The following is a 21780-nucleotide window of genomic DNA, read 5'->3' on the forward strand; positions in this document are numbered from 1 at the left end:
CAGAAGATGGCAAGTTGTTCATTAAATTTTCAAGTGTCTCAATTTTTTCTTTTTAACCTCGGCTATGGCATTGTTCAAGGGGTCGAGATTAGGTATCTGGAGTGATTGAATCTGTTCCTTTAGAGTGGAAATCACTAGATCAAAATCTTCTTGTGATTTTATGCTTTTGACAATTGTTTGGAGCTGTGTCTGGATATTATTAATCTGCTCTTCCAATTGTTGTTTCAATTGCTCAGAGTTGGTGGCCTGGGTCTTAAATTTGGCTTGAAGAGCTGCTACAGCTTCTTCTAAACTTTGAAAATTATCCAATGTAGCCAAGTCAGTATATTTTTGAAGCAGCAATTTGAGTTCTGAGTCAATTTTAAGAAGAGGGTCCATGCATTGTGATTGTAGATTTGTAATTTCTAGTTGAAGACTGGCATTGAGTGTGGTTTGTAAAGCTTGTAAATCACTTCTTAATTTCTTGACTCTGACATCAAGCATCAGAATCTCATCACTGTGATCTTCATGTCTTGTATGGTCAAATACACTGCCTGACAAAAAAAAGTTAAGCACACAGAAGGTGTGGTTGGACGTGAATGAAACTACATATGCTGAAAGTCCATGTACCTTTATTGAACTGATTACAATATAGGATGCAAAGGTCAAGCCCGTTGGCAGTTACAGGTGGAATGGTGGCGCCAGGTCAGTAGGGTGTCGCACCCCTTCTGGCCGCAATGCATGCCCTTATGCGGTTCGAAATAGTGTCAAACAGCCTTTGGATCCTCTCCTGAGGCACGTTCGTCCACAGGTGTTGCAGCTGTCCCTCCAGATCCCGCAGGTTTGCACTAGGACAGAGTCCCCGTCCAATGTCATCACACACATGTTCAATGACGGAGAGGTCCGGGGATCGTGCTGGCCACGGGAGGACCTCAACATGCTCTAGGCAGTCCATAGACACATGAGCTGTGTGTGGGCGTGCATTATCTTGTTGGAACACTGTCCCAGGGTGCTGTGCCATAAGGGGTAGGACGTGTGGACGCAGAATGTCTGTGACGTATCGTTGTGCCGTCAAAGTCCGCCAAAGCACTATTACAGGTGACCTGAACGCATATCCAATGGCTCCCCACACCATGATGCCAGGGGTCACACATGTGTGTCTCTCCACAATGTAGGCAGGATGTGCCCTCTGCCCTCGACGCCACCACACCAGCACACGATGGTCATCGGAAGTCATGGAGAAGCGGGACTCATCACTGAACATGATGCGACGCCATTCGTCCTCTGTCCATGCCTCCCGAGCACGGCACCACACCAACTGCAGGCGTCGGTGTTGTGGTGTCAACGGCAACCGGCGCATGGGGCGGTAGGACCCGAATCCGGCGGATGCGAGTCTTCGAGACACTGTGCGGGAACTCACGGGATGTTGTAGAGTGTCCAATACATGTTTTCTGATGACTGGTGCCGAAGTTGTGGGATCCCGCACTGCTTGGAGCGCCATACGACGGTCCTCCCTCGGGGTGGTGTTTCTTGGTCGACCTGAACCTGTAAGACGTGCATGGGTGCCCTCATGTACCCATTGATTCCAACATCGGGCCACTGTGGAATCTGAATGGCCCACATGCCTGGCAATTGCCCGATACGACCAACCCGCCTCATGCAGTCCCACAATGCGGCCTCTGTCAAATGCTGTCAATTGCTGGATCGGCTGTCTAACGCGTCTGCGAGGCATCGCCGGTGCTTCGTTTTCCTCTCTGAACTTCGTGCTGCACTGTCTGACTCACAGCAGGTGACTGGTCCCACCTTATCAGCAACAGGAGGTGACGTCACAAATGCCCTCTGGTGGGCGTTCTACACATTACAGATTCTTGTACATCTAATCATTTACTCACACATCAATGGTATGCAGGTATACCGAAATGGGGTAATCTTCGACCACTCCTTCTGGGTGTTTCACTTTCTTTGTCAGCCAGTGTATATCATTAGGCATTTTTGTTTTAGTGGTTATTTATTATTGAATATCTAATTCTTAATTCTATAAGAAAAGGTATAAGATTGTCATAGGATCCCGGGACCTCAATATATAAGCAGTCACCAGCAGAAACAGTATATACAGTGCCAGAAATCAAGTTTGAGTGCTTAATTCTATAAATATTTCTCCCTACTGAAATCTTGACATTACCCTCAGGGGTTGTAATAAATTGCAATTGACCACCTACAGGTAATTGGTAATGATTTAAATTATTGTTAAATATGTACAATGTTTTACCTGTTTCATCATCAACATCTGTAAGTATGCTGTTCAGATGAATAATTAACAAAGCACTTAGTTTAGATATCATATCAGAAGAGGGTTGTGGTGTTGGCAGGTCCATAATAGCCTGTTTTTTGAACCCAAATAAGTTCATAGGCATGTTTATTTATTTCAAATCATGCTCTGTAATTGGGCATTGATTACCACTTTTCAAATCACAATGACCCCATGGTAGAGTATGTATGCCACATGATAAAATGCATCTCTTATCATCATGTGGATCCAGAGCCACTTTTCTTACAATATTTGTAGTCAACAAGTGATCCACACTCTGAATTCTTGATTCTGATGTTCTGATTGTGCTACATAATTTGAGGCAATTTTTGTAATCTTCAAATTCAAGCTCTTTGTCTACAGTCACTCTGCCAATGCCCTTGGCCTTTTTGGCAACAGCGCCACTACATGTTTCAAAACTGTACATCTTGGCCCTTAACCCAGCAAATGCCACAATAACATCACCAAGTGTCTCATCTTTTAACTTGCCAGGCACCTTTTTGTTGTGGTGTTTAATCTTTGAATGTTCAGTGGTATCAAAATATTTAAACAATTCAGGCTGTGCTATATCTTGATAATCATCTTCTGTTTGAATATCAAGAACAAAACTATCTGTTTCCATGTACATCAGTTTTACACGATCCTTATAAAAAGGCTTCAACACATTATAAAACAATTTTAACATGTGTAATTTGGCCAATTCCAATATCACAGCCCCTACATAAATAGGCTTATCAAACTTAATCTTTGTTTTTTTCATGTTGAAAAGTGCCATATTCTCATCATAAATTCTTCTGTAATTGTAGTTGGGCTTTGCAATCAATTTTTTGCTCCGGCTGGGGTCAGTAATTATTTAACATCAATATGTTTTCTGACATTTTCTATTGTTTTGCCATACACAGAATTGACCATCAATTTAAACAAAGTTTTATCAAATTGGCTCATTGCAGATGTTCGAAGCTCTGTGTTTGTATCAATATATGGTTTCAACCATCTTGAGTGCCTGAACCTCAAAACTTTTCCAACTTTGGTCACTTGGACACCATGATTTATTAGGAACTGGAGGTTTTTGTAATATATGACATAATCCTGTTTTGGCTCTAGAGTCATCATCAATTTCTTCTGTTTAGAGCCAGGTGAACAATTAACCTCAGGAATTGGGGGCAGATCAGAAAATGTGTTGTGTAAATCATCAGGAATTGTCAGATCAACCTCTAAGAACAGGCCATCAAAATCCTTAAGATCTTCAATATTGAAATCTTCAACCCACTCAAGCCCTGCATATGGCAGTTTTTTCATCATAGCATAACCATAGAGGCTATTGGCATCTACATACAGTATATAATTTGATGGCAGTGCTGGATCATAATCAGGAATATATTTGTTATTTGCTCTGGCATATCTCTGAGAACATTGCACCATGCCTCCTCTTATACATTGTTCCATAAACAGATACATATCTTGATCCTGGATCAGATCCAATTGCATTTTAGTGTTTAAAAACATTGCAAACCATGCTAGGCCCGGAGCACTGTAAAAATACATTGGATCCAGTTTATAATTTTGCATCGAAGATTTTCTGAATGACTGCAGTATATCAGCTAAGAGGGTCACATCAAGTTTCAAATATGCCATGTGATAATCACCAACTGTCTGGCATTTTAAATTGTTCCACATCAACTGGGCATGGTGATAATCTTCATCAGTGATTCCAGATCCTCTGATTTTGCTGTAAAACTCTTGTTGTGGTGGCAGAGAACACTCATCAAATTTAGAAAAATCTGTAACATAATCATATGGATATACACCCTTCCGCCTAATTAATTTCAGGTCCTGATTTGGAAACAAAGCACATGTGATTTTGAATTGATCATCAGATAATTGAGTGGCCAGTGTAGCCAGGCTAGCAGACAGAATTCTGTATGAATCAAGAAATTTTAAGTGAATAGGAACACCATTAACTTTAATTATTTTGCTAATAGCAATATATTTCTTATTATTTTCTGCTAAAATATTTAAATTCTGCTTGTCAAACCCCTCGTACCTGATCAAATGATGAAAATCATAATTGGATGCACCATGGCAAAATATGGGGACAAATTTTGGTCTCTGGATCTTAATATTACAGCTATTACACAGGGCCATTAAGAATTTACCATCTGTATGAGAATGGTGATGAACCTTGATATTTGTATCTGAAAATTCAGAATCACATACCGGGCATTTTTCTGCATTGTTGAAATCTTTAATCTGCTTCTCTGTTAAAGGCAACATGGGTTTTGATTTTAATAAGATATTAGATGCTATGTCATGGCACTCATTTTCTATTCTATGTGCAAATTCTTTGATGGCATCTGTTCCCATGTATAAATATTCTTTACTCACAACACCATCCTGTACAACAACATAATAAAAACTAGAAGGTTCATGTAACTGGTATGGTGTAATTGAAGATTCCTCAGGATCTGGGCTACAGAATGCAAGAGGTTTGAGATTTGATTCAAAATCACAGACTATATATGCTGGGTGTTCCAACAAGGCTTCAAATTTTTTGAATTTGGCATTTTCACTTGGATTAGGCATCACCATATGAACAGGTTTATGGTTGCCACAGTATTTCAGATGCTCAATTAACTTGTTTTTAGCAATTTCTGCATTTTTTTCACGAACCCCATTTACCATTTTTTGACCATCAAATACAGTTAAACATCTTCGGCATAACTTAAATGTTCTATTAAATTTGTCTAGTTGTGTTCTGACTAAAGCTTCAAGATTTTGTATCAGAGTATAATGGTGTGTATGATCCCCTTCAATTAAGAGCAGATCAATCGGAACAGCAGAATCATCATCAAATGTACTGATTCTGAGAGGTGCTATCAAGCAAATGCCACGGCCAGTAGAACAAATAAATACATTAATAGATAATTGTTTACCATTAATATCCCTGGCCTTTATTTCAAATTTATCAATATTCTGAACAGACATTGGATATTCTAAACCCTCCATTGCTTCATCAAAATCATTTTCATGTTGTTTATAATAACTTATTCGCTCAGGATGATCTAAAACTGGAAACAAAGCAGCTAAAATACACCACAAAAAGCATTTCTCATCATTATTTTTTATATTAACCACGGCTTGTTTGTTTTTAATATTGGCAGGTAATGGCAAATATGTAGATCCTTGTAATGGACTGAATTCAGAAATATTAACATAGAGCCTGTGTGGAGACTCGCATAGGCTCCATCCAGACTCTTTTCCAGCAAATTCAGAGTGTTTAATATTCAATTGATCTATCAAACTGCTTATTATTTTGTCTGAATTTGCATTTGAATATACCGGTACAGTTTCTGTTATGTGGGGCTGTGTAAATTTTGTGCCATTTGGCTTCTTATATTGTGTAAACAATTTGAGGGACAGCTTATAAGAGCCATTTTGTGCATTCAGAATTGCCTGCACATCAGAATTTATACTGTTCAAAAAATTCTTAATGTCACATTTTGGCTCTGATACAAACCGGTAATCCCTAAGTTGGCCATTAAAACTGCTATGGATAGGTGGTGCATAGCGTGGCTGCTTTGCCGGTCCAGCATTAACAGGTGTTTCATGCTTCCTTTTCAGACCAGATGTAGATGGTTGTGGGGGCAATGTTGATGACTGTTCATAACAAATACACTTATGCCATTTGTAATAAGCCTTGCTTAATATTTTATGGCATCTTGGACACATTTTTGTGGCCTTTCTGCATTTCTTAGGGTCACAAATATGCCGGTGCCTAGACCAATTAGAACTAGATATATTTTTATTACACTGATTGCAATATTTTTGATTCGGTATTTTTGTTGTTTGTTTATATAAAATTTCTTGGTCCAAAAAACAGAACTATGGACAATATGCCAAAACAATTATAACAGCAGTTAGTGGCTGAGCTGGTGCTTTTATACCCAAACAACAGCAATAACTAGGCTCTGGTGATCCCCAATATAAAATAATTTTGTCCTATTATGCTGTTGTATAACACACTTTACCAGGTTTCAGATCTGGGAGCTATCAGTTGTTTATCAACTAGCAGTGAATATTCTCAAAATCTCACGTGTGGAGATATTATTTTGCCACATGTATTTTAATCGTACACATTTTATCAGGCCTCAAACCCAGAGCTCTTGTTTACAAGGCAACAATATTAACACTTTGCCATCAGGGGAGGCCTCACATTTTACCAGGACTCAAACCCAGAGCTCTTGTTTACAAGGCAACAATATTAACACTTTGCAATCAGGGGAGGCCTCACATTTTACCAGGACTCAAACCCAGAGCTCTTGTTTACAAGGCAACAATATTAACACTTTGCCATCAGGGGAGGCCTCACATTTTACCAGGACTCAAACCCAGAGCTCTTGTTTACAAGGCAATAAGCCATGGGACTATGTCCACATTTTATTGAGTATCAGAACCCAGGAGTTATGAGCTCTATATCAGCTAAATACAATTCAAAGTTGGACTTTGAACTGTGCAATGAATATTCTGTAAGTCTCAGTCGGGTATATATTATCAGAACAAGGCAAAACCTGAATCCAATTCAAGCATATATGACAACATGCAAGAGGCCAATGTTCTTTTTACTAAGAATTTCCCTTGGAGTCAATGACATGATGGCATGTATGGGGAATTTTCCCTGAAAGGGCACAGTGTAGATTTTATCTCATGCATGCAAGCATATAAAATCTCCCAGGCGTGCATAATTTATTGCTGGCCGGGACATGAAACTGATCAAAGATTAGAAAAAACATGAAACCAATTTGCTTGCCTGCCCTTGTCCTATTGTATTGATCTGTAAGTTGTAGAGGATGAGAATATAAGCATTTTTGCCCTAGTTTTAAGTATAGTCAAAACAATATCAAGGGGGGCATATTTTTGACAAGTTTATGGACAACAAACTGAGAGATTCAGCCTTTGGACACTTGGCCAAATCTGTCTGTTGAGGCTTCTTCATTTGTACACTAGGGCTCAAAATTCTTTAGATTTAAATATGTACACACATGGCCGATTGGGGCATATGGGCATCTTGACATTGTTTTAAGTGTAGGCAAATCTGTCTATTGAGGGTTCTTCTTTTCTACACTAGGATTCAAGATTCTTGGGATTGAGAGCATATCACACTTGAAGAAATGGGGAATAAGAGCATCTTGGCATAGTTTTAAGTGTGGGCAAATCGGGCTGTTTAATCATATGAGCTCTTCTTTTCTACGCTATAAGTGTCCTGGTTATAGCATCAATTATACTACTGATATTTTAAATTTATTCAAATATGTCATGAATAAGATGATGTTCTGATCTAGGACTGTAATTAAGCCAGTTCGTTATGAAGTGTCCATGTGGAATAATATACTATTATATCTAGCATTGGATACATTTTAGAATGTTCATTAGATGTACACTTCGCAACATCTTATTTGACCACCCTGAAAAATTTCAAAGTCCGGAATTTGTAAATTTGGCAGCATAGCGCTTCAGAGCCAACTAAGAGTAGCCAACTTTGCAACATTTCTTCTTCCTGAATGAAAACGCTCGTGATTTTTTTTCTTGATTCTTTCACATTCCATAAAGTAAAGATACCCTAAAGCAGTAATGAAATATATGAGTAGACAAAAAAATATTAAGTGGAAATACGAATGTTGAAAATATTTCAAGATTCTTCGTTCTGAATTTGAAAATAGGAAAATGTATGTGCATTGTGAAACACTGAACAGGTTCTCATCCACCTGGAAAGAATTGTGGTCACATTTGAATGTAAGAAGGCAAATTTATGATGATTTTATGCAACATTTTACTAAAGATACCTTGCACAACACCAAACGGTTCTGCAAAGTGTGTCTTTTCCTTGGTTCTTGGCGAAAAATGGTTCGAAACTCCGGCACAATGTTGCTTCAACTGAGATTAACGTGTTTTACTGAGCTTTCTGTTAACAATCTCCTGGAGTAGTTGGTTAGATGAGAGCACTTTCTTTTTTTTTCTGTTTTCGTCAAGATCGAAACATCGTAGGTTCAAATCCCACCTTTTCCTTATAATTTTTTCCTTTTTATTTGCCGAGTACGAAGTGTTCTAATAACGTAATATAATATTATATGATATTACTGTAAATATTTATGCGATGCATGCTCAGTGGCAGCGATTGGGTTTCAAAACTGATGGGGCACGTTGGGGGGAGGGGGAGGGCAAGGACAGTTTATTTCCCTTGGTAGATAATGTTTAGCATAGTGCGGGGTCATCTGCCCCTCCACACTCCATAATCGTCGCCACTGTGCATGCCTCAAGTAATGCTTCTACTAATGTTTTTAATCTTTCAGTGATTGGCAGGATTTTAGGAAATACTTTTCTTTCATTCAGCTGTTATAAGTTAACACATATTAAGAACTTACATGTCAAACTTTCTGTGTCCGGAAATGCTGGACATAAATCGCATAAATATCAACGGAAATATCCAAGAAACGTAGATAAGCATTCTCGTCCAAAGCCGTTTACTTCCCGAAAAAGATTTTGCAAAGAAGTAGGTTTGAACCCATGACCTTCCATTCCATAAGCAAACGATCCCCCTACACACCGCGGTTCACGTTATTTTATGCACTTGGTTCGGATCCCACTTTAAACTGTAGGTCCAATCCCGATTAGCCTTACTATGCATAAAGTTGACTTAAAACACCAAATCAACCAATTCATCTCCTTTCAGAGTGGGCCTTCTATGATACTGTAGTCGGCCAGCATCCGAAAATACAGTTCTGCTTCGCATATACCAGAGTGTAATTGCATTTAATATTGTGACTAATTTTACTTTAAAACTACAGATTAAAGCGATAATAGTGTCCAGAAAAGGAACCTCAAAGTAGATCTTCACACAAAGTATTTTAATCCATTGCCAAACATTTCAGTTAAGAATAATATTATGCTTTTCCATTGACCGTATTTTCGATTCATGGTGAATTTGCTAAAAGGACCATGTCAAGAAATCTAAATATGTAAGTTTTACTAGTAAATGCATTTAAAATGCACGAAACAACAGGGGAGGAGAAAAATAAACCTCAAAAATAACTAAAAATGCAACAAAAGATGTTAAAAATACTGACAAATAAACTAAGGCCGAAAAATGCAAAAAAAAAAATGTAAAATAGAAAGTGTTTTCCGGCTCTAACTGAAGGGAAACGGACATGATATCAGGTTCAGCATTGTTTTTAAGGGTCAGAAAAAAAGTTGATTTTTCATCAACTTCCGGACCCTAATTAGTAATTATGACCATTGAAAAAGTTGGAGGTAGCTTACTTAAAATTTTCTTGCTGAGGGGTCGTATCATCCCATATCTCCACTTCATAATAAAGAAAAACATCAAGTTCATATTTCGAAAATGACTTGGAGTTTTCCACCACGAAAATATGTTTTTCATAGTTTGAAGTTCGTTAGTATTCTTTCAAAGTTTCCATTGTTTTAATTTCACACATATTTTATATTTCATACGTTCCTCTCTCTTTTCATACTAAACTACTAAACTAAACCCACAGCGCTACAGCCCGTTGAAGGGCCTTGGCTTACCTACCGACTGCTGGTCTCCCTCCCACAATGTTCCTCCGTCACCTGTTATAGCGTGGAGGTCTTAGACCAGTATTGGGGTGACGGGTGATCAGCCCGACGAACCCCCAGCCGTTATTGTAGGTCTTCTTACGCTCACTCATTCGGAACTTCCCAATTTCCTCACGATGGTGGGTTTCCACCGGCCCTATACGTAGGCCGAATAAATTCCGACCAGAGCCGGATGCGAACCTACGCCGTCCCGCAGCGAACGATCTCAAGACGAGTGAACGCCTTAACCTGCTCGACTATGGAGGAGGACTCTCTTTTCATACAGTCTTTGGAAAAAATGCTGAAGTTTCTTGTCAAATGGGGTCTGGTTCAAATGACTCCTTTTTGCTCTCCTGTTCCTACTTTAAACAAACAACAAAATACTTCGTAACTAAACGATTGCTTGTTCAAAACACGGAATTTTTACACAATTTACAAAATATGACAAAACGCCAATAGACATGTTCATCATTTTTCCCTTTCAGCGTTTCTCGATTTTATCTGAATTCGTTTCATCATGAAAATTGCCATGAGGAAATTATAGATATGACATTATGTGTGAATTGGTTTCTTCAAACTGGTAGCAAATTTTAACATGAGCTACCTGGAGAAGAGATAGCGTGCTTGATTCTTACAAGGGAGGTCGTAGCTTCGATTCTCCACCTAGACAGGATTTTTTTCAGGAGTATATCGTTGGGTGTAAAGTTTATCCACCGTGCTAAGAAGTTAACATTGGTCTCTGTATTTCATGAGAGGAAAGGAAATAGTAAGAGAAAGTTATTTCGATGATAGGAGGAAGTCATATGCCACGTGGAAGGAGCAGAATCAAGTTACATAGAGCTATGTCAGTAACGGTGGTTTCGAATATTACAAAGTTAGTGCAGAAAGTTTGTTATATCTGATACTCGTATTTCTGTTCAAAGAAGACAAACATTTTACATACAAAGCAGTGAGAAATTAACGATCATTATGAGGTTTTGAATTTTTTGTTTGTCACTCACTATATAAATACTTATTAGTTGTTTCTTATCGAATCGTCCTTCGTTGCAATAACAATTTATATATGTTAATTGGCGATTTACTATTAGTTTTAGACGCATGGTAAGATGGTGGTGAGGGGATTGACAACAGTCATTACGAAGGAACGGACATAAAATTACCAATCTTAGCAAATTGAACTCATTAAACGCTCTCCTTTGTTACAGTACTGCACTACATCACTACTTAACATAACTGTATATCTTTTTTTAGTATATCGAAATCAAATAATCAGTATTTTAGGTGTCAGTAAAGAACAAACAATATATAACTTAAGTAACATTACATTTTGCATCCTGAATACATATATGTGATTTGTGAATTAATCATGATGTGTATGTTAACACAACATATTAACTATAACTAAAAAGAAAAGTTTTAACTTTAAATCCTGGAAATCTCCAACTTCTAAGGGGAAATATGCACAGAAGGGACGTCCCTCAAGTGTGCATCGGATTCATTTTTTAAATATTCTAATATCAACGGTATCTGTTCAGCAAACAGAAAAAGAAAAAAAAGGAAGAGTAGAGGGTGGGATTTGAACCCGCGACCTTTCACGCTTGATGAAAAATAAGGATAGCAGCGCCTAACCAACAGCTCTACGTTAACTTAATGACGTTATACCCTTAAAAACATGTTGACGTTTATGAAAACTCCTACCTTCCTGTGTTTCAAGCACATTTTTCGACAAGTCGTGTAAAATATATGTTTTTGAGAACTGTTCGATATTATGCAAGGTATTGTAAATAAAATGTCACATAAACTCCTCACAAATTTGCTCCTTCCTGCACAAACTTGATGGCAATTTCCTCCAGGTGGAAAAAAACTCTATTCAGTGTTTCAAACCCCCCAAATTTCAAATCGAGCAAGCAGAATAGTAAATATCCTTCAAGGTTCTTTTTCCAATTTATTATTTCTGTTTGATTGTGTATTATAATAGCGGTTTATAGTTTCTAAGTTAATGGAAAGTGTTAAATTGAAAACCTATTAACGCAGCGTTTTTCGTCTAGTGGAAGGACCTACTCAAAGTTGGCTACTCTCACCTGGAGCTGAAGTGCAATGTTGCTAAGTTTACGATTTCGGGACTTAGAATTATTTCGGGGCGGTCAAATAAGATGTTGCGAAGTGTACAAATACATGTATTTTATATTCACAATTACATGTCTAGAAATTAGACATATAATAGATATCCATAATATACAGTTATCAAACTAAATTAATATAGATTTGTTCTGCTTCAATATTAGAATGGTGTTTATGAAAGTCATAATATCTTGTATATTTTGAAGTCCAAGAATGCAAGACCTACCTGAACCAACTGAGAGTATGCTTTCTCGAATTGGTGTGGTTCACCAACAAGAGATACGTTCTTCATGGAATTCGCAATATCATCATTGATCTTCATCACATCGATTAGGTTACGATTTTGTTCCTCAAGCATTTTCGTGTACTTCTCTTTGGTCACCATCAACCATTTTTCGAAAAATACATCAATCACGTCCTAGAAAGAGAATGTTCAATATGTTATAAATATAGTACAAGATACTTTTCTGTCAGTCTTCAACTAAGGGCAAAAGGATAGAACATATAGGAGACACATAGCAATCTAAAATTTATATGTATTATATCTAAAATACAGCAGCATTTATTGCTGAACTAATTGCTTCACATAAATGTACTCACAAGTATGGTTCAATAAAATATATAATCAAAGAGGCAAAGCAAGAGCTTGGCATTACACCATGCTAAGACGGTATACAGGGAGTGTAGGTATGGTTCATTTGATTGATTGATTGATTTAGTTTATTTTACTTCATGTTTTGTGCCTCTTGGCTAATTTGCGAAGATGGGGATGAGTGATGAAATGATGAAATTGATGAATGCACATTCACAAACAATCAAGCTCGAGCGGGACTCGAACCCGGGACCCTTGGCGTCGCAGCACTATTTGCTAACCACTCGGCCACAGGGTCCGGCAGAGTGTGGTCACGGGCGCCATATATAGTTAACCTCACCTATACTAGAGTGTGATGTGATCAATACCATGCTTTGGCCACTTGTACCACTGTCGGGTCATTCCATGCCAAATCATCACAAACAATTGAACTTTTGAAACTGGCCATGTCACACTTTCATGAAATTTTGTAGAATGATAGAGGACATGAACTAACTTACATATGTAAAATTTTAGCCATCGGAGATACATGCTGTTCGTACAGCGGGTTTGCAAACTTTCTAATACTAGATGCAATAGTTATAGTTACAAGATGAATAAGAAATTAAACAGCTTTTCTTTTCTTCTAATCATGTTATATATATATCAAAAGCGGAAATGTAAGAGCAGAAAATAATATAAATTTTCCATTTTGTTTGATAGATGAATCTTAATCAAACTGAATTAAAAAATGCCAATTATTTCCTTTAATTTTTGGAATCAGCAAAAACGTTGGCTTCTGACAAAAATAACAGCAATATGTAACAAACTAGGTAATTTATGTCCTGAAGACATTTATGGCACATGATTTACTCAAGAGAATGTTGCCTTATTACTAATAATAATATTTTGTGTCGTTTTCGATTCATTACATGATTTAAGGATGAATTTGCCTCTGAAAAAGCGAGACAAAGACAACTAACTGCTGTGAGGGACAATAGAAATCCCAGACTGATACACGAGAACTTAGAGAGTTTTGTTTGGAGTGTCTACACAGCATACAGAAATATAGCTGATGATTTTAATGAGAGTAAAGTTCTCAATATTAACATTGGACAGTTGCCGTATTGTGAACTGTGCATGAAATGACACATTTTTTAAAGGACTTTGATATTTATGGGGACCCTGATGCCTGGAAGAATAAAAAAGACTTCCGAGAGTAAAGAAGCTGCAGACAAATAAAAGGGTCAAGATCCGGAATGTCGAGACAAAATCAGAATTCCTAGGAGGACATCACTCACATCCTCGAAGATTCAATAGAGAATTATTCAGGAGAGGGTTCAACTGAGGTCGGAACCAAAGGAAAAAATCTACAGGCCTCTTCCAGAACAAGGGCAAACCTCTACAGAGAGATGTGTTATCAACAACAATGTAGTCCTAGTTCGGTCAGATGGGACTCTCCATAACATAGAGGTAAGAAATATGATTCTCTCTCACCAAGACATGACTTTATCTTAGCGCAGGTGCCTTGTCTTCGTCCAGTCAAGTAAACCTGAAGGGACTTAAAATACAAGAATTGTATGTAAAAAAAGTAACTGACTTCCATTATTCTTATGGGAAGTAATGATCAATATTAAATTGCGAGATCTGAACCAAGTTAATTAATATGATACCAAATATTGAAATGCACAACCTTCTTGATACAAAACTGGTAGATATTCGCAGAAACCATAAGGAGAAAGTGCTAGGTGGTACACGAGTAGAACTGGAAAGGCTTTGCATGAATTTTAGAAGAGAAGCATTCATTTTGAAAGGTTTTGGTTCTTACCTTCTTTGACCCATGCCTTTGAAAAACCACATGAGGCAAAAATTTGTTTTTGGAATAATGCAGTTACTGTAATATTTGATCAATTTGATTGATTGATTAATTTGGTGTTTAAAGTCCACTTTATGCACAGTAAGGCTAATCGGGACTGGACCTACAGTTTGAAGTGAGATCTGAACCACTATGTACCTCCACCAGGCATCGAACCCGGGACCCCTTGATTATAATGTGACGACGCTACCACTGTGCCATGGGGGAGACCTAATATTTGATCAAGGAAAGGGATGTGCTGAAGATGTGTAATTAGGGTGGTAAATCCAAATGGTCCAGGATGAGGAATGGAAGGGATGTATAAAACAGCGGACCTCACAGAGAAGGTTGATTTAGTAAAAATTTGGATTGATTCCCATAAGCAGAAGTTAGTATTAACCCTAGCTTGCCTGAGAGGGTGGGGAGATGACAGGCCCACTACTTCTATATTTTTCGATTTTCCAACTGTGAAATTACAATTGTGAGGAAATTATTCGACATACAAGGTCTCATTTTGCGGCATCACATAAAGACACTTGAAAAGTTTGATTATTTTTTTAGTATTTATGTGCTGAGTAATTAACAACGATAACACCACAAGAGCAAGAGAGTGCAGTGCGTGGTGTGTAGTGTGGTTTGCCGAAATGAAATCGCCAATTTTAATCCAAAGACATTTCAGACACACACACACACACACACACACACACACACACACACTAGTTGTACTGCGTCTGCTCTGGCCGCTTCTTCCCATCTGTTTCTCGGTCTCCCCACTGATCTATTCCCTCCAAAATTTTGTTGTATATCACTTTCTTGGGGATTTCGCTGTCATCCAGCCTGATTACGTGTCCTGCCTCCTCTAACCTTTAACCTCTTATATAACCTGATATGGGTACATCTTTTTAAAGTTCAAGTAATTCCCGATTGGTTCTTACCTTGCACTCTTGTTGGCCCAAATATTTTCCTGAGTATTTTCCAGTGAAACAAGTCTACAATTTCAGCTGCGCTTTTATTAAATGTCCATGTTTCACTCCCGTGTATAATTATGCTGCGAATTAGGGTTTTATACGTACAAAGTGACTGGCTCTATGGTTTACTCCATGGTATTTAATCAATGGTAGGAATGTGAAGTATTCTTTATTGGCTCTTTGTATTTTATTGATGAATACTAATAAATAAAGAAAATTTGATACGACTTCCAATTCATGTTCTCTAATTTTTATATGATTTTCTTTTGACTTTGCTTTCTTTGGTTGGACTAATATTTTTGTTTTATTTGTGTTAATTCATAATCAAATTTCCTTCCCTTTCTCATCTAGTGTTTCCACTACTTCTTTAATTGATCTTATTGATCTTCTTATGATATTGATGTCATCTGCATACCCAACTCTTTGGGTCGACTTACATTCTAATGTTCTTCTTGTACCTATCATTAGTATCTTATCACATATTACAGAGACAGATTGAACAAGCCTGGTGCCAAGCAATCTCCTTGTTTGAGACCTTGTTTAATTGAAAAACTCTCTCCCTTATTTGCTTGAACATTCACATGTGCAATGGTGTTCTGCATCATCATTTCTACTAATCGAATTAATTTTGTGGGTATTCTGAGTACGTTTCTAATTTTAGTTCTATCAATTTAGTCATATGCTTGTTAAAAATCAACAAAGACTTGTGATATTTCTATGTTCCACTCCCAACATTTCTCCAGTATTTTTCTGACTGTATGTATTCGATCTATTGTAGACCTATCTTTTCTGAATCTGACTTGGTACTCTCCTAATGCTTTGTCTACATATGATTGTAGTTTTTCCCTAAGTATGCTTGTCAATATCTTGTATTCTACACACATCAACGATATTCCCCTGTAATTTTCACACATTCGTTTATCCCCTTTCTTGAATGTTGGACAAATTATACTCTCTTTCCAGTCATCTAGCATATGTTCTAGACTTCAAACTTTGCATAGGAGTAGGTGCAGGAATTATAACAACATCTTCCCTCTGTTATTTTTTTTAATCCGAATAGCTTTCGAATTTCTGCTAGGGTGGGTGGCTCTTATGGTTCTTCTGACTCTTTTTTCCTTTTGGTCTCATTTCTTGGTTTTCATTTTGGGGTTCAGTACCTGTTCAAAATATTCAGTGCATCTATTTAGTATTTGCTTTTCATTCCCTAGTAGTTTTCCCTCTATATATTTGCAAATGTCTGTTCTTGGTTTAAATCCTTCCTTTTTTATTTCCTTGTATGCTATGTATGTATTCCTTTGTTAAAATTCTTGATTCGTTTATTTATTTTTCTCAGTTACATGTTTTTTTTTTCTTCCTACGACATATGTTGTGTATTCTTTCAGTTTTTGTTTCTTTGCTCTTGTTGGTCTATCTAGATATGACTGATATACCTTATCTTTTTCTTGAATGGTCCTTTTGTATTCTTCATCAAACCATTCCTTCCCCTTGTCGTGTTGTATTGGTCCTAAAACTATATTTGCTCTTTCCTCAATATTTGATTTTATCTTTTTTTCATATTTCTTCCATTTCTGCTTCTGTTATTTGCATAGTGGTTGTGCCTACTTGGTCTAGTTTGTGGGCTAGTTCATTCTTAAACCTCTCACGATGTATCTTTTCTGTCATTTTCTGAATATAGTACATCTGATTCATTTCTGTTTTGTTTCTTTGTGATTTTATCACTAGGTAATGGTCTGTTCCACAACTGGACCCTCTGTATGATCGTACATTTATAATACTTGTTGCTCTCCTTCAATCCATCAAGACATGGTCTGTTTGATTGTTGGTTCTTTCATCAGGTGATCTCCATGTATATTTATGTATTTGTTTTCTGGGGAACATTGTAGATGCTATTATCATATTCTTAATAATTGCAAGGTCAATGAGCCTTTAACTATTATTATTATTAGAATTTCCATGTAAACTGTGCTTTCCAGTTGTTTCTTTATAAATTTTCTCTTTGCCTATTTGTGCGTTCAGATCCCCCGTTATTATCTTGGCATCGCTGGATGGTACACTGTCTATTGTTCTAGTTTATAAGAAGCCAACTTCTACTATATGTTATTTTTCTTCTGTAGGTTCATGGACATTTATAATGGTTGCATTATGGAATTTAGTTCTCATTCGTATTTTACATATTCTCTCATCTATAAGTTTAATGTCATGTATGTTCTCTCTCATTCTTCTCTCTACTATGAAGCCCAGCCCTGCTTATTTATTTCCTTTTTTTTGCCACTACTGTATATAACTTTTCTCTTTTTTCCCATACATCATTATCTGCCCACCTTGTTTCCTATAGGGCAGCTATATTTAGTCTGTTGATCAGTGACTATTTTCAGGGCCCTTGGTTTGAAAAGTGTTCTGAGTTCCATGTACCCATCTCAATGTCCATATCTTTTCGCCTTGGTCATCTTAATTTATGTCCATCCTTCCACTCTGATTGTGGTTTCGTAACTGTTGGAATTTTTCAGGGCTGAGTTGTCGGCACAGGGCCCAACGCCCAACCCTAGGGACCAGTATTTTCATTCAGGGTTTACTCCCTTAGCTTTTGAAGTTTCCTTTCTCCCCAAGGGAGTGGTTTCCCTCTTCTCCCAAGAGGGTCGTTGCCTCTTTCGCCATATCTGCCGTTCTGAAGATCTCCTTCCGTGCCACAGATGACGTTGTGGTCTTCACCGTATTCCTGGTAAGGGGCTCTTATAAGGTGCTACCATCCGGAGCGAGATGGACCAAGGTTTTTCATACTCCTCAAGGTTTCTCCGCCTCCTCAGTCGTTGAGATGATTATCCATCTTCTTTCGCCTTTGAAGCCGTTCACCGTTAGGTTGCTTCTTATAGCCTGACAAGTTAAGCGCCGATATGCGCAGATCGCTGCGGAGCACTTCCTATTACATCATCCTCCCCACCACTCTTCTACTCACTGGTCTGGCGTTGAGAGTACCAGTGGTGCCAACTCAGCAAAATTAAGCTAAAACAAATATGACAAACTATTTTCACTGTTTAGAGTGACGGTGCATGCAGGCTGCTATTATATCAGTGGTTCATTTTATTTAATCCGGTCTTTGAAAATGCGTGCAGAGCGCCGATCATAAACTGTAGTATTACGCACGTGAATTAAGGTTTATAACGAAGAGAAACTACAGGGCGAATGACTTCATTTTCTGAATGCGACATCAAGCACTGGCCTGTTTTTTTTATTTTTTTTATATATAGACCGAGTGGGGTGGTGGTACCGAGTGGGATGTTTATCTTACAACAATCACTATGAGAAGGCAACCTGATAACACGCTTGCCTGTGTTCTTTTCTAAAGCATTGAAATGTTCATGCTCTTTACTCTTGGCTGCAAGATTCTTACTTTGAAAGAGATGGACTTATGGACGAGCGTGTAGATGAACTGATAATTAGACTTGGTGAAGCCGATTCAGACACGAACACAGATTCATCGGTAGACACAGACTCGGTTGAGTGGGAGAGTGAAACTGAAGAAGGAGAACTGGAAAACATTTAGAAGGTGAGCTCAGTTCTATCGTTCATATATTTTTCATTTTTCTAACGTTTTATTTCATACATTTCTTATGCTGGTAAGAAATATCCCTAATATAACTTAATTAAGTTAATTAAGGTTTAAAGTGAAAATATCAAAATGTATTTAGAATTTAGCATAATCAATAGGTAGCGTAGGTGAGGGGATACTAATTCATGCCTTTCACATTCAAATTTCGTTGAAAATTCTCAGACGATTCCGCTCCCTCCAGGCTGCAACACTGCGAACCAACATCGCCGCAGACAATGGAATGGGGAAATGTGAAGTGCGCATTTTTAAACTTGTCAAGTTATAGTCTGGATATTCACACAGTAGCCTGCCCGGCATGGCATACACTATCAGTAGCTATGCTACCACTGGCATAGGAGTTTGAAACAACAATATTTTTGGCACAAAGAATAAGTATATTACAGAACACACTATTTTACATAGTTATTGTTCATCTGGTACGAAACTGAATATAGCATACGGTGGATTTTGAAGAATCTAGGATAATTGCGATGAAGCCAAAATCATGGACAACTGCGATGATTTTGATGGTGAAAGTCATTTTACAAATTAATGGTAGGACAATTGCGACAATCAGGACCTAACCTAACCTAATATAACTTAACCAAAAGCGCCACAGAATTAACAATGCTATAGAAGTTTGGAACAACAAAATAAATAGGTGGCTTGGAAGACCGCATCCAAAAATTCGTGATGTTCTGGCCTGCAAACGTTTCTGCAAAATGTACAAATGTCTGAACCTAACTGTACATTGAAAGGTGCTGGTAATAATGTGATACTTTTACTGGGAAAAGTTAATGGGACTGTTGCGTGGATAAATCAGTTCTATCGTATAGATTTGTACATAATTAACTGTCATTTAGAATATCTGCTTTTAGGAAAAAGTTGGATTCAAATTATGATCCCCAAGTTACATTGTGAATTGACTGAAATTTGTGCAAGGGAAACTTGTTCTCCACAGTCTGATATTATTGCACACAATGTCACAGGAAATAATGCAATGAACTCTGATGTTCATAATGTCATGCGTATATTAAATAAATGTGACAATTCTATAAAAATTAATGATATTCAAGGATCGTTGATATTCTAAAGGAAGAATTTCATTCTGCATTTGACGGCGATTTAAGAATGCCTATAAAGAATTTTAGAGCTGATATTCCATTAAAACCAGATTCAACTCCAATTTTTAAGAGATTTTACAATGTGCATTATGAAATTAAAGATAAAGTAAAATCAGAATTGGATAAATTAATAGAAAAGGGCATTTATGAAAGATTTGACACTAGTGAATGGGCCAGTCTGATGGTTGTCATTAAAAGAAAAATGGAGATATACGGATTTGTTGCAATCTGAAAAGTACATTGAACAAATATGTAGAAAACGCTTCTTATCCCTTACCACTGTTAGAGGAAATTTTCCAGAAAGTTAGAGGAAATTCCTTATTTGTTAGTTTAGATTTGCAAGAAACTTACTGGCAAATAGCTTTGAGTGAAAGAGCAAAAAGGTTGCTTGTAATGAGCATGCCATGGGGATTATTGCAACATACAAGATTGCCGTTTGGAGTTAAAAATTTCGTCTCAAAAATTTCAGAGAATAATTGAACAAATATTGCATGGTCTGCATTATGTAATTCCATATCAAGACAATATTCTAATTTGTGGATCTGGATTGAAAGGAACGGTTAGCATATGTATTGAGGTCATGGACAGGTTAGCTCAATATAACGTGAAGGTTAATTTGGAAAAATGCAAGTTCTTTAAATCATCCATTCAATAGTTAGGAAATTAACTTTCTGCGGAAATAATTTTAAACCTTGCCAGTGCAAGATTGAAGGATTTCTTAATTGTCCACGTCCACATGATATGAAGGAATTGAAGTCATTTTTGGGAGGCATTAATTTTTTTCGAAATTGCATTCCAAATATGGCTATTCTGATTCCAGCCTTGTACAATTTATTAAAGAAGAATGTGCATTGGAATTGGAGTGATGACTGTGAAAGTCAGTACAGAAAGGTTAAAGAAGCACTGCAGTCATGGGAAACTTGAACCCCGTTTGATACTAGCAAGGATACAATAGTCATATGTGATGCTTCGAGCTATGGACTAGGAGCTCAGATATGCCATAGAATTAATGGGGAATTGAAAACAATAGAGTGTGCATCTACTACTCTTTCAAAACATGAAATGGCTTATTCTCATCACAAAAAGGAAGCGCTTTAAATTATATTTGCTGTGAAGAGACTTAGAAAATATATCTATGGAAAGCAATTTGAAATTGGACTGATTCACTACTCGCCAAACAACTACTACAATATGGAAAGGCGATACCCATAACGACTTCATCCAGGATTCAACGTTGGTGTTTGTTCTTAGCTAATTATGAATATCAAATTGTGTACCATAAAAATGTTGAAGTAGTGGATCTGTTGTCAAGGTTGCTGTTGCAAGGGGAAACTTTGGATTTCGACGAGATTCAGTTTGTAAGTACAATCAAGCTCACGGATCACCTGAAAGATGTTTTCCGAACTTTGCAAGAACAAAATGTGATGTTGAGACAGGTCAAAAGTACGTTATAGAAGGTTGGCCAGAATCTAAGATTAAGGATTGAAGCATAGATGCAAATTAATTTGAAGCACTGAGAAGAATAAGAAGAAATTAACTACAATGTGAGGAAGACATATTTTTGTGGAGGGCTAGAGTTATTGTACCTAATTCAATGAGGCAGCAAGTTTTGGAGAAAGCTCATGAGAATCACGATGGTATAGTTAAAATGAAGTTGCTA

General features: G+C 37.3%; 1 protein-coding gene across 1 annotated transcript in view; it reads right to left on the reverse strand.

Annotated features, from left to right (window-relative positions):
* LOC145996710 (guanylate-binding protein 7-like) overlaps positions 1-21780 on the reverse strand; it is a 339895-nt gene that overhangs the window by 87068 nt on the left and 231047 nt on the right. The window contains exon 9 of the mRNA XM_083133231.1: positions 12243-12434. Within this exon, the coding sequence (XP_082989357.1) occupies positions 12243-12434 (192 nt within the window). The remainder of the gene's footprint in view (positions 1-12242; positions 12435-21780) is intronic.

This window comes from Lepisma saccharinum, chromosome 13, assembly GCF_977018435.1.
Source record: "Lepisma saccharinum chromosome 13, izLepSacc3.1, whole genome shotgun sequence".
Classification (NCBI taxonomy): domain Eukaryota; kingdom Metazoa; phylum Arthropoda; class Insecta; order Zygentoma; family Lepismatidae; genus Lepisma; species Lepisma saccharinum.